General features: G+C 45.6%; 1 protein-coding gene across 1 annotated transcript in view; it reads left to right on the top strand.

Moving 5' to 3' along the window:
* The window catches only part of LOC132488133 (A-kinase anchor protein 13-like), a 51,645-nt gene extending 38,495 nt beyond the window's left edge, over window positions 1–13,150 (top strand). Inside the window, 11 exon segments of the mRNA XM_060096091.1 lie at window positions 363–488; window positions 605–722; window positions 1,625–1,873; window positions 5,023–5,099; window positions 5,631–5,812; window positions 5,933–6,015; window positions 8,663–8,721; window positions 8,723–8,858; window positions 11,951–12,112; window positions 12,549–12,619; window positions 13,091–13,150. Coding sequence (XP_059952074.1) covers window positions 363–488; window positions 605–722; window positions 1,625–1,873; window positions 5,023–5,099; window positions 5,631–5,812; window positions 5,933–6,015; window positions 8,663–8,721; window positions 8,723–8,858; window positions 11,951–12,112; window positions 12,549–12,619; window positions 13,091–13,150 — 1,323 coding nt within the window.
* Window positions 13,151–13,426: the final 276 nt, after the last annotated feature.

The raw sequence follows: 13,426 nt of genomic DNA, 5'->3' as shown, positions 1-13,426 counted from the left end.
GTCCTTTGTGATTGGCTTTTTTCATTCATATGTTATCCATTTATCCTCTGATGAACACTTGGGTTATTTCCACTCTGGGGCTGTTGTGAATAATGCTGCTGTGAACATTCATATACAGGTTTTTGTGTGGACATATGTTTTTATGTCCAGGAGTGGAATTGCTGAGTCCTATGGTAACTCTATATTTAACTTTTTGAGGAACTGCTAAACTGTTTTCCAAAGCTCCTGTACCATTTTAATCTTTCAATCTTTGGAGGGAGCTCTCTTGGGTTTCACAAGTAGACTGGAAACTTTAGACAAAATGGTAATAGGAGTTTAGCACCCTGAGTTATGGCATAACCTCTGCTCTCTTTCCTCTGCAGTTTTCAGGAGAGAACGCAGAACGCTTAAAGAAGACATACGGCAAGTTTTGTGGGCAGCACAACCAGTCTGTAAACTACTTCAAAGACCTCTATGCCAAGGATAAGTGTTTTCAGGCCTTTGTGAAGGTACCGATGTGAAACGGTGGGGATTTCCCTGTTGTCCAGAGCCTTGTGTCACTGTCAGTTTTGGCTCGAGCCTTCTCCCTTGGGTAGATCCTGACACTTGGTTTACTTCCTTGCAGAAGAAGATGAGCAGTTCAGTCGTATGGAGGCTTGGAATCCCAGAGTGTATATTGCTTGTAACCCAACGGATCACCAAATACCCGGTTTTGTTCCAAAGAATATTGCAGTGTACCAAAGGTGCGTCTCTCTCTGGACTCAGTCTTGTTTGCCAGTGGACTGTTCCGGTCTGTCCAAGAGCACTGGAGACCCCGTAGAAGACCTCTTTTACGTCGAGAAGGTCTAAAAGAGAGCCTGTGTTTTATCTTAAAGACAGTTTTCTTGAGTGAAAACATAAGGTGTTATATCAGCAGACTTAGGGTGAATGAGAGCAAGAAGGGACGGAACCACTTAGTGATGCCAATGAGAGTTCAGTGACCTAAGCAACTTGTCACTTGTCCCTAGACTGGGAGGTGATTCCACCTACAAGTGCTACAATCACCGCTGTTTCTCGTTTAACCACTACTTAGTAGTTTCTCTCTCAGCTAATGCTGCTCCTGGACAGTTATATTAAGGATCAGGTAAAACAAAGACGTACATAAAAAACTGGTTGCTCCTCTCCCTCCCTAAAAATGTTGGGTTCCTTCCACTTTAGAACGTGGCACATAATTGCATGTCATCTGTATCTTTGAAACATCTAACTTGATTTAAACTCTGACAGCGAGGGGTAGGCACGTGCCCTTCGACGTGTTGGGTTCGCTCTGCCAGCGTGCCCACAGAGGGAAGACAGTGATGTGGAGCAAGAAGGCAGGGTCCTGGGGCTCCCCTGGTGGCGCAGTGGTTGGGAGTCCGCCTGCCAATGCAGGGGACGCAGGTTCGTGCCCCGGTCCTGGAAGATCCCACATGCCGCGGAGCGGCTGGGCCCGTGAGCCATGGCCGCTGAGCCTGTGCGTCCGGCGCCTGTGCTCCCCAACGGGAGAGCCCACAACAGCGAGAGGCCCGCGTACCGCAAAAAAAAAAAAAAAAGAAAAGAAAAAAGAAAAAAAAGAAGGCAGCGTGCCCCTCCTTCTGCCCAGTAGAGACAGTTATTCTTTCCTTCTCAGACAGTGAAGTGGAACAGGAAGATCTAGCTCAGTCCCTGGGCCTGGTGAAGGATGTGATTGGAGCTGTGGACAGCAAAGTGGCGAGTTATGAAAAGAAGGTCCGTCTCAATGAAATTTATACAAAGACAGATAGCAAGTCGATCATGAGAATGAAGAGTGGTCAGATGTTTGCCAAGGAGGATCTGAAGCAGAAGAAGCTCGTGCGGGATGGGAGCGTGTTTCTGAAGAGCACAACAGGGAGGCGGAAAGGTGAGGCTCACTCTCGTCAGAGTCTAAGCGCGTGCCAGAGGGCAGCGGGCAGAATCCAGATGTCACCAGGTTGTTCCCAGGGACCCATGTCCGGACGTCACACAGGAGCAGCAGGCATTTAGTTGATCTTAATCTTGTATCAGAAAAGACTGGTTTGAGATGGCTTACAAAACCATATAGAATACAGTAAGAGAACGAGGAAATGATGCAGCCAGGGGAAATGAAAAAAATGATTTTTTTTAAAGAACAAAGCAAAGGGTAAGATTCATACAAAAAAGCAAGGTGTTAAGGAAGACGTATTTTCCCTATGAAAGAGGGGCAGCACATTTGGGGTCAGGGTCTCTGGCAAAACAATTGCTAGGAGGGAAATACCATCAGTTGCACAATTCATAGATTCTCTGAGATTAAAAATACATCACTCGTTTCTAAGAGGTGGCAGAGGAATTTTCAGCTCCCGAGACCTTAGAGAAACAAAAGTTTAACTCACAGCAACTAGATTTATTATTAAACTTTGTTTTTCATCTTTTATCTTTGTCTAAGCAAAAGAGGTTATAAAAGATACTCACTTTCTGTTTGATTTTAGTTTTTACCTTTTAAATGATCAGCCCCATCAAGTGAAAGAAGTTAGGAGGTTTGTTCATTCATCTGTACATCTGGTTTGTTTGTTTGTTTTTAATAATTGTTTTCATCAAACCTGTATCCTCTGGGCCTGTATGGTAACTCTAACCTCAGCAGTAGCCTTGAGTATACCCAGCCCACCTCCCTGGCCTCGGTGAGCTGAGCACACAAAGCAGCCGAGTGCCGTCAGCCCCGCTGACATAAAACTCAGGTGAGTGAAAATGTGTGCTTCTCTCATCGCCGAGGTATAAGTAATGCTATAGGTAGCTGCTCTGGGAGAATTCCCAGGACTCCTTAGCTAGGGTCTCACCATGCTCAGACCACATAGTAAAGAAATCCCAGGCATTCAGCTGCTCTCAAAGGTGAATGTCGCAGGACACCCTGCATGAGAAGTTGGGCTGAGAATGAAGAGACTTGTAAAGAGGTTCTTGCTCTGCAGTAGGATGGTTGCCAGAATAGAGAGGCGTGAACTGAGGACAAGAGGAGGGAGCCAGGCAGAAGGGAGGAGGAAGCGTGGAAGCGTGGAGCTGAAGGGTCTGGCCCGTCGGGAAGGGTGGGTAGTCGGGGTCTCTGGCAGCAGAGTGAGGCAGGAAATACGGCTGAAGAATCGGCCGGGGGCCAGGTTGGGGTGGGTGCGTGCTCCAGACTAGGGAGCTGACAGGGATTCTGGTGATGGGAGTGAGCGAAGAATGGGCTCAGAATGGAGGGTTTGAGCAGGAAAGGGGTGAGTGAGTTAGAGTGTGTGTAGTTCAGCTGCTAGGGGCAGGGTAGAGGACAGCAGGGGTGCGGAGGTACCAGGGACCGAGACGAGGGCGGTCGTTGTCGCAGGGATCCGGGAAGGGCTCCTCCGGGCAGGGTCATCTCAGAGAGAAGAAATACCCCTTCCTGCCACCAGCCAGCTGTGCCTCTCACTGCTCCGTGATGAACGTGAACTGTGCGATCCCTGCAGCTCCTTCCTTCCAGCCCTGCTGCTCTGTGCTGTCCCGAGCCCACAGTTGAGGGCTCTGGCCTCACCACCACTGTGAGGCCGAGTCGGAGGTAGCCTGATGGTGGGGAAGTACCTGCCCTCTCTTGTAAGGATGGGTTTCCTAGGGTTGCTGCCAGCGCTGTGTTTTCTTTACACGGCAGTTTATTTATTCATTCCCGAAATAAAAACTAATGGGTGCCAGCTGTTGGAATCATGTTGCGGTCAAAGCAATGGCAGAACGATAGGTTTTGTGGCCTAAAATGTCTCCAGTGGAGATAAGAGTTTGGTGTTTAGTCATTTTCACCCCCAAGTGAAAATGACTTGTGCCAAGAACAGCCAGTCCTGTGCCGGGTAACCCTTGAAAGGGATAGGATTGTTTTTCTCTGATCTACTGACGCCGTGATCACGTCAACTTCAGGATTCAATAAAGTTGAAACGTATGTTGTAGAGCTCTTTTTTTTTGGCAGACACCTGAACTATTTAAAAGTAAAGTTTAAGGGAAAAAAACCTGTCAAAACTAATCGTAGTGCTTGGAAAATTACTGTGGTCTAGGCTGAAAAACTAGACCACCCTAGGAATCAGACATCCTTGCTTCTGTTTTTCCTCATAGCTTTGCAATGAATTACACAGAGAGGGCACCCCAGTTTTGGCAGTAGTGGTAGAAAAGGCCAAGAGGGTCCTGCCCACCCAGGAGGCGGCTGCATAAGTCAGCCCGTTGTTTTCCCAGAGATTTGTAGGCTCCCCTTTCCAGAGTGAAGGTGGTACAGAGGGACCTGTTAGGTGTCAGTAGACGGCTCACCTCCAGGGAGGTCCCACTTTGTCCTTAAGGGAATAATGGGAAATGTCACTTCATACTCCTAGAGGATTAGACCAAGAGTTTGTGGCATTCTTTTGATTCCTGGATCCAACTAGAGATGTTAATTTGGCTTTTGTTTTGTCTTAATTGAGAAGAAGAGAAGGCTGTTTCCACGGTGCAGAGGGGTTGAGGTTGACTGTGCTGTGTTGGAGCTGGGAGCGGAGCCACTGTACTCCGTGTACCTGTGACGGCAGCGGGTGTTGTCTAGCCATCCGTGTCCTCTGGGGTGTGTGGATGAAGCCTGCCTTTCATTAGACTGAGATATTCTTGTACATCACCTTCTGGCAGCCTTCCTGTCTGCTGTCCCGCGCCTTTTTCCCATTACTGTGATCAGAAGTTGAGAAATACTATGACCTGAGTATTATGACCTGTAGAATGTGTTGCTATTTCGCATCTGTTAAAGTCCTGCTTTCCAGCTTTACTCTTAAAGTATTTATTCTTAAAAATCTTGCCTTGTGGGATATATCTTTCCAGCACTGAGTGCTTAAGCCTTCCCAAGGCAAGGCTTTGGTGACAAGTCCCATCTTAAAATGCCTCTAAAAGTCTAATGACCATATCTGGACCCTGCAGAAATGTCAAGCCCTTGCCTTGGGGGAGTGTAATAATGTGCTGTGCGGGTGTGTTGCTGAGTTTTCCTCTAATGAAGTGCCCTGAAGGTGCTTCACCGTTCAGTGGCCATTGTTCTCTCTTCCCTTCCCCCCTCTACAGAGGTTCAAGCGGTCCTGCTTACTGACGTTTCAGTTTTCCTTCAAGAAAAATACCAGAAATACGTCTTTGCGTCATTGGTAAGCTGAATTGTTTGTCTCTGCTGTTTGTAATTAATAGTATTCAAACGCGTGATGGTAGGTGGTGAGTGTTAACACTGTATTACTGCTCTCCCACCTTCTTAAAATTGGCTCAGGACAGATGCCTCCGAGTCATTTCTTATATACCCTTGCAGTTTTCTGCCCACCTCCCTCCCCACCAATTATTTTTCTGTTCCCTCATAATCCTTTTGAGAGCCTTTGGCATTTGATCTAAAAAGAAATGTCACTGGAGTATGTCTCACACATTACGTATTACAAATCTTGCCAATTTATAACATTGCCAACCAGATTCTGTGACGAACCGGAAAGGACTCATCGTGCAGAAAACAGGACTCGAACCTTGATAACCTTAAATTTTCGTTTCCTTTTTGGAAATCTTTTTCTGTTGCATAAAATGTGAGTGAGCCGTATGCTTTTAAAAGGCATCTAGTCTTACCTTAGACGGAGGTTGTCTTAAGAGCTAGAATGTTGTATCCATGTCTTAACGTCTGCGCTCTCCCCATTTTCCAGGACCAGAAGTCAACGGTGATCTCCCTAAAGAAGCTGATTGTAAGAGAGGTAGCACACGAGGAGAAAGGTTTGTTCCTAATCAGTATGGGGATGAAAGATCCAGAGATGGTGGAAGTCCACGCCAGCTCCAAAGAGGAGCGGAACAGCTGGATTCAGATCATCCAGGACACGATCAGCACCCTGTGAGTCACACACCCTGGCCCACCCCCGCCTCCTGGTACTTCTGTGGTTTCATAATGGTTGGGCTGCCATCAGACTAATCGACATCTTCAGAATGTGTTGTTTTGTTGTGGTTGTATTGGGAACAGAGATGAAGATGAAGGAATTCCTAGTGAAACTGAGGAAGAAAAGAAGATGTTGGACACCAAAGCTCGGGAGTTAAAAGGTAAAGCTGGTGGAAGCAGTCTGAGGCCCTGTCTGGGGGCGTCTGCAGTCCCATGGAGTCCCCGCTGCTCCTCCATCCCAGAGCCGTCCCGGCAGGCATGTCAACCGAGGAGGGGAATAGCTCCTAACAAAAGAGAGACCAAATCTGAGCTGGCACAGGTCCTGGTGAACAATGGCTGTAGGAATGTGTCTGATACTAGATCGAGGGGATGTTGGGTCTCTCGTCTCGGTATCAGGGTCCTTGGACCCTGGTGACGGTCTTTGTACTTTGTCACAGAAGAATCTGCCAGAATTCATGGTCACATCTAAGATTAAAACAAGGAGAGAAAGGTACTTGCGGGAAAGAATTTTCCAGTTGATCCATTTGCCAGTTACCCCCGCCACTGTGCCCTGCGTTCCAAATCCGTCATGAGGTGGTTTGGGGAGAAGTGTGCCTATGGGTTACGTTTGACCACTCTCTGTCAAGGCCCTACTGTTTCATGTAGTCTTGTTGGCATCCCTGCAAGCCCTGTATTGCAGTCCCCACTGTGTAGGTGAGAAAGCTGAGGCCCATGAAGGCCAAGCAAGCCAGGGTCACACACACACAGTTCATGGCAGAGCCAGGGCTGTGCTCCCTGTCTGCTCAACTGCAGGGCGCAGTGCTCGTGCCCCTTTGCCGGTGCTTGCTGAGTGTTCTGAAGTAAATACGTGTTGTGCTTTGGGTAGAAGTAAGGCCCAGAGTCAAGTAAATATAGGCGCCCAAGGAGTTTACTTATTACTTCATTCTGTTTCAATGGGGAGAAAAACAAAAAAAGAGATGGACAGATTTAGACTGGAGCCAGTATCTCATTTTTTAATCTCTGCCTGTGATTAGGATGGCGGAGATAAGAACTGCCTTCTTTTCACATGTATGAAGCACCTGGCCAGGCATAACGCTAGGTGCTAGGGGTGCAACGAGCCCTGAAACACTGTCCCTGCCGTCGGGAAACCCCCACTCTGGCAAGGGAGATCTACATAAATGACAGGCCATCTAGACCACAGACACATGTAAAGTGTGTAGGACCCACGAATCCTGCCTGTGGTGAGTCTCACAGAGAAGATGACACATGAGCTACATCTGAAAAAACTTACCTCATCAGATGAAGACCAGTCAGGGGAAAAGTGAAACAGGACTTGACGCGTCTGCCAAGGAATGAAGGTTTGGTATGTCTGGAGAGTCAGGGCTGAGGGATGGGAGGTTAAGCCAGGAAGCCACCACATCTTGAAAGGCAACAAAGGGAATGATACAATTTCTTTAGCAAAATTTAAACTTAAATTTTTTTAATTGGTATTGACACCAGTTGGGAGAATTGCTTGGGGGGCTGGGGGAGCCCACTGGGAGTGGAAAAGCCAGTTGGGGGACTCTTGGGGTAAGTTTGGTGAGAAATGGGCTGGAGGGGGGATGGACGTGAGTAAGAAATAAGGAACCACTGTGGTGGGTGGTGGGACAGAGGGAGGAGACAAAACCGCTCCCAGGTTTCCAGCTGGGTAACTGGGGGATGACAATGTTGTTGCCTGAGGAAGAGGCCACAGGCTACCAGGAGGAGGCAAGAGGGGTGGCAAGAAGGGAGAACAGAGGTTTCTGACCTGCGGAGAACAAGGCGTCTAGGTGGAGAGAGCCGCCTGACAGTGGGACTCAGCGGTCTGGTGCTCAAAGAGTGGGTAGGATTTGGGGTACCTTTTGTGAGTTATCAGCACATAAGAGGTAATTGAAGCCATGGGAGTGACTAAGGTCCCCGAGAGGAAAGCATGTAAAGTATAGAAAGGAGTTTAGGATGGAGCCCAGGGCTGGGGGGTGGGGGGAGCCCAGATACTCATTCATGGCAGGTGGCAGGTCTGGCCTGTAAAGTGCTGGAGTAAGAGTGGTAGGAAGAGAGAACCAGCAGTGTCCTCAAAAGCGGATGGGGAGGGAAACAGTTTTATTTTATTTTATTATTCATTCATTCATTCGTTCATTTTGGGCTGCCTTGGGTCTTCGCTGCTGTACGCAGACTTTCTCTAGTTGTGGCTAGTGGGGGCTTCTCATTGCAGTGGCTTCTCTTGTTGCAGAGTACGGGCTCTAGGCGCGCACAGTCTTCAGTAGTTGTGGCTCGCAGGCTCAGCAGTTGTGGCACACGGGCTTAGTTGCTCCACGGCATGTGGGATCTTCCCGGACCAGGGCTCGAACCCGTGTCCCCTGCATTGGCAGGCGGATTCTTAACCACTGCACCACCAGGGAAGTCCGGGAAACAGTTTTAAATGGGGGAAGTCATCCATGCTGGAAAAGATGAAATGAAAGACTTCACTGGATTCAGCAGTGAAGGGTAACCTTGGAAAGAGCAGATGCAGAGTGATGGGCAGAAGCCAGAGAAGAGTGTGTGGGTTGAGAAATAAACAGGAGGCAGGAGAATGGAACAGAGTGCAAGTTCGTTATGTCAGAAATTCTGGTATTTGCCTAGAAAGACCCAGGATAGTTTTCCAGGTAGACATTACAGATCAAAAGCTTGATACTGCCTTCATGATGAAAAAGAAAGTGGGGCAAGCTATGTTCCTTGTGGTTCCGTGCGTTACCACAAGGTGGTGCTCATGTCTTAGTCATCTCATCATAGTGAACAGTCAAGTCACCAGATCTCTTCTCTGTGCACCTGCAGAGCAACTTCAGCAAAAGGGCCAGCAGATCCTACTCTTACTGGAAGAGAAGGAGATGATTTTTCCGGGACACGACTGAGTGCAGCACTCCCTTGCCAGAGGATTGCTCCCCAACTCAAAGCTCTAGGATCCTCTTCCGATCCAAGACAGAAGAGGCTCTCAAAGCAGGGCCTTTAATGAAAAGTGCCGTAAATGAGGGTAATTTACATTCAGCATCGCCCCCCTCTTTGTCTCCTCCCACAGTGGTTTACACACTAATATTATCTACCCATTTGTACTCTTTTATTGTAAAATAAATCACAAATACAGAACACAACCCAATACATATTTCACTTTAGTAAATTAGCATCAGGTGGACATCCTTGTAACTACTACCCAGGTCAAGAAATAAAATGTGGCCAGACCCCTAAAAGCCCTTCCACATGTCCTGTCCCCATCAGAGCTCTCTCCCTCCCTCCCGAAAGTATATTGTGACTTTGATAGTAATCGCTTCGGTTTCTTTATGGCCAAGTGCCTGTTCATAGACCCTGTGGTTCAGTTGTATTCATGGTTTTTGATATGCCTTTTAGGATTCTTTATTTACAGTCCTCCACCCACCCCACCATCCCTTTCTTTTCCACACAAATTATCCTTGAGCTTTGACCTGTGGGTTTCTCTTTTTGGGTTTTATTCACACAGGGGTTCTGTTCTTCTGCCCTCCATTTCCTTTAGATTCTCTGCTGGACTTGGAGGCTCAGTTGCTCAGACATAATCCCTTTGGCAAGCTGTGTTACCGTAGTGTTGTGCTCTTTCATCTGGGGACACAAAATGTCTAGTTGTATTCTTTATTTTGTAACATATAGGGAAAACAAGATAAAAGGATAAATGCTTGATTTTTTTCCCCCCGTTATTTACCAGTTTTCAAAGTAGTCAATTGATTTATGGTCATTCTCTGAAAGTGACCAGTACTTTTAATATATTATTATAGACTCATGAATTAAATGTCTGATGCGCTTCAAGTTGTTACAGTTCTTATCCTTATTAAAAGTTAAAGAGGTCCTCTCTTTGCCAAGGAGCACCTCTTTGTGGGGCCTCTGAGTCCTTTTGGCGTGACCCCAGCAGTCTTTGAGAGCTGCTTTGCTGTTTGGTATGTTAAGATGTTCCAGGCTCATCTTGTTTTCTGCCCATACCTGGAATTAGCCATCTTTCTGAGAAGCTCTGGTTTCTTTCAGTGGGAAATGGTGTTTCAAGACCACTGTCTAGGCGCTAGGGGTGGTTATTGCTGCTGGGGTTTTCATCGTTACTAGGTTGGGCCTTTTCAGTGGGCCGCTTTGGGGAAAATGTGTGTGTGCGTGAGGGATGGGGTAATGAATTCACACTGATACATATTTAATTCAAATTGTGGACTACAGGGCTTAATCTCTTCTATATTACATCTGTATCTCTTTTCCACATTGTGAATCCTCATTCTCAAGGATACATCGTAGAAATAAAATATCCTATATTTACCCTAACATACACATCAGAATAACAGTACTAATACTACTGTCACTAAATAGGACTCTCTTATGCCATCCCCATTCCCTCCCCCCTTTTTTATTTACCAGTTGTACTCTGTCTATACTGTCAGCTTACAACCACTGTATACGGCACTCTCCCCTTTTTAGACCCAACCTGTAGTCTTCATTCTGCAAGAACCACCACCAGTTTTTATCAGTGTCTCTCCAGTCATTTTGGATGTCTAAAGCTTATTCTTTAGTAGATGTCTCAGGAAAGGTTCATGAGGATAATATACCGAGTCCTTGCATACTGGTAATAATTTGTGCCCTTTATACTTGAAAATCTGTTCTGCTGGATATAAAATCCTTGGTTCATGTTCTCTTCCTCTGAGTATCTTAATTCTCGAATGTTATTTATTTTTTTCTGACGTAAAGCATTGCTGGCAGAGTCTGGCCGTAATTTGATTTTCCCCATGTAAGTCGCGTGCTCTTTGCCTAGACGCCCAAAGGATTTTTTTCCCCTAAATCCGAGTAGTTTTACCAGAATATGCCTTGGTGTTGGTTATTCTGGAATGATGTTCTTGGGTTCACAGTGTTCCATTTTGACATATAGTTTCAGATTTTTCAGATTTCAGAGATGTATTCTTATAGTTTTTCATATTTTTCCTACACCCTTGCTTTGATTTTCTTCTTCAAGAACTCCCACTATCCATATGTTGGATCATCTTTGCCTGTCTTCAATACTTCTTGCTTTCCCATAGTACTTTTTATAGCTTCATCTTTTTAATGTTTAAATATCCTTTCACCATCTATTAAGTCCTTTTCTTTTGGGTTTATTTGCTCTCCTATTCTAGTTGTTTTCATTTCTTAAAGGGATACCTTTTTTCCTTTCATTTCCACTTGAGTTTTGCCACCTCCTTTCTGTGTTTTCTGATTCTGACTTAGGTTCTTTCATGTCTTGTGTCATTTTATTTTATCAGCTCACTTATTTTATAGACATGTCCTTCTGATGTGCTTTTATTATATGTAGGGAAGTTATGCCCCTTGTTCTTTCTCTCTCTCTGCCTTTTCTTAACTTTGTGTGGGATTTGACTTTGATGTTTTTCTGTTGCTCATTTCTGCGTGAAATACGTTTCCTACATTTTTAGGCTCAGATAGCTTTTTTGCTTCATCGGACTCTTCTATTGTTTTCATGTAGTGTTTTTAGAAAATAACAATGGCTTGTCTTAGGAGATTCCCTGCCTCTGTTTCCTCCCTTATTCCATCTGGACCTTCTTTTTCCTTTATCTCTGTTGCTTCTCTGCCGCTCAATTTTTATTCCACTTTCAGCACTTTCTCCTTTCTGTGGGACACTGCTGCTCTAGAAGAGAACCCTAGCTGGTTGGATTTGAGAATTCAGATGCTTAGACTGCTCTAGCCCCTTGACCTCCCTATGGGAGGGGCAAAAAGCCTGCCAGTTTGAACTGCAGTTCTCAAATTGGCTCACCTTACTTCCTAGGGAATTCCTTTTGGCTGCTTTGGATCTGACTCCAGGGGCCATGCTCCTTCCAATAAATTACTCTGCCTTCCCTGTACCCTTTTAAATCTCCTAGGTCTCATGTGAATAAGGCTGAAGAGCTAATCTCTGCATTTCCATTAGAATCCAACTAACGCATGTATCCTGAGCTGAGAGCTTTCTCTAAGCAAAGGAAGTCACGTAGTCACTTTGGAATTTTCTGTTCATCTTCCCTGTACATATAGTGTATTACCATGAGATTTTCTTTTTCCCATTAAAAGAGGAGATGTCAGTTTTGCATGTTTCCTTTCTTCCAGTGAAGATCCTTCAGGGTTTGGTGAGTGGAAGCCTGGGAGGCACACTTGGGCAGGCTGTCAGCAGCCCTGTTGAACAAGAAGGCATGGTAGGCCCCGTTTCCTTGCCCTGGAGAGCAGAGACCTTTAGAGGATTTGACAGCCATCAGATGAATGCTTCAAAAGGTCAGTGGTTTTGAACTCATGTGTTCTTGTGGGCAATCCTTAACTATCACAACTAAAAATGATCTGTACTCTGGTAGCTCCATCTCCTCTGTCCCAATCAGTCAGTAAATGTTTTAGTGAGATCCTAGTAAGTATCTAGCTGCTAAAACACTCAGGAACCGCTATGAATGTCATGTTCATTTTCAGTAATAAAAGAGGTTTTCCTGAGATCTCAGCTAAGCTATAGCCAAAGGGGGGTCATAACACTTGTTTTTCCTTTCTGCTTCTAGTTCTTCTGCATCAGTAAAATTATTAATAATCAGTCACTTAGCTGCCATTGGCATTAATAGGATTCAGAAATATTCTGTCCCTAAGCTATGTATATAGTATTTCCTTGGCTAATCTGTTTTACAACTGCAAAAAAAAAAAAAAAAACAAACCTTGTTTGTTTGTTTAGGAGGTGAGAAGGAAGAGGGAGATGATGGCCAAGATCTTAGGAGAACAGAATCGGATAGTGGTCTGAAAAAGGTATTTCTTTCTAAAATACACTCCCTAAGTCCTCCCTGACACTTCCTCTAAATTCATAGTCTTTGAAATTAGCCTACTTTGGTTTTGTTTTGGATGCCCAATTTGCCGTTTTGATTTCCTGTTTTATCTTAAGAGGAAAGCACGTCTCTAAGCAAACAGTACAATTCAGAGCCACACGTTCTTGGCCGTAGGGCCTGTCTCCAGACACCACGTCTACGTGCACAGCTCTGCCGAGGCCGTGGCTGGACCAGTTACATTGAGAGGCTTGTTTAAATGCACACACCCACCTGAACTCTTTGCAAGGCTTCAGTAACAGTTCAGCCTCAAATCTTCACTGCCCTGCAGTGAGAAGCTACTGTAGAAAAGAACGAAAACGGGGAAGTTGCAGCATAACTCAGACACACGCTGAATATCATTCTTGCCTCAGAGTCTTCATTGTTTTTAAATGCACTTTTTTTGTTTGTTTTATAGGGTGGAAATGCTAACCTGGTATTTATGCTTAAAAGAAACAGTGAGGCAAGAACATTATGAGCTATTTAAAAGAATATGATTTTGTTATAATTGCTGGGTTAGGAATACTCATTTCTGTTTTGCCATGATGAACAAGCTGGGCTCCTGGCTGATCTGTGCAGTTGCGTTTCCTTTCCCTGGCCCCAGGGCCTCATCTTGCCCTTTTGCCAGAGTACTGCCTCTGCTTCTCTGTCCTTGAGAAGCCCCTTGCTTTCTCAAAACGTGGGCCATGAAGCTCCCATGGTGATTTCTTTCCATCTACGCACACTGAGTAGAATTTGTAGCCACCTTTGCTGT

This window comes from Mesoplodon densirostris, chromosome 4 (genome assembly GCF_025265405.1).
Source record: "Mesoplodon densirostris isolate mMesDen1 chromosome 4, mMesDen1 primary haplotype, whole genome shotgun sequence".
Lineage (NCBI taxonomy): Eukaryota > Metazoa > Chordata > Mammalia > Artiodactyla > Ziphiidae > Mesoplodon > Mesoplodon densirostris.
The sequence above is the reverse complement of the archived record's forward strand: the minus strand, read 5'-3'. Positions and strand labels throughout refer to the sequence as shown.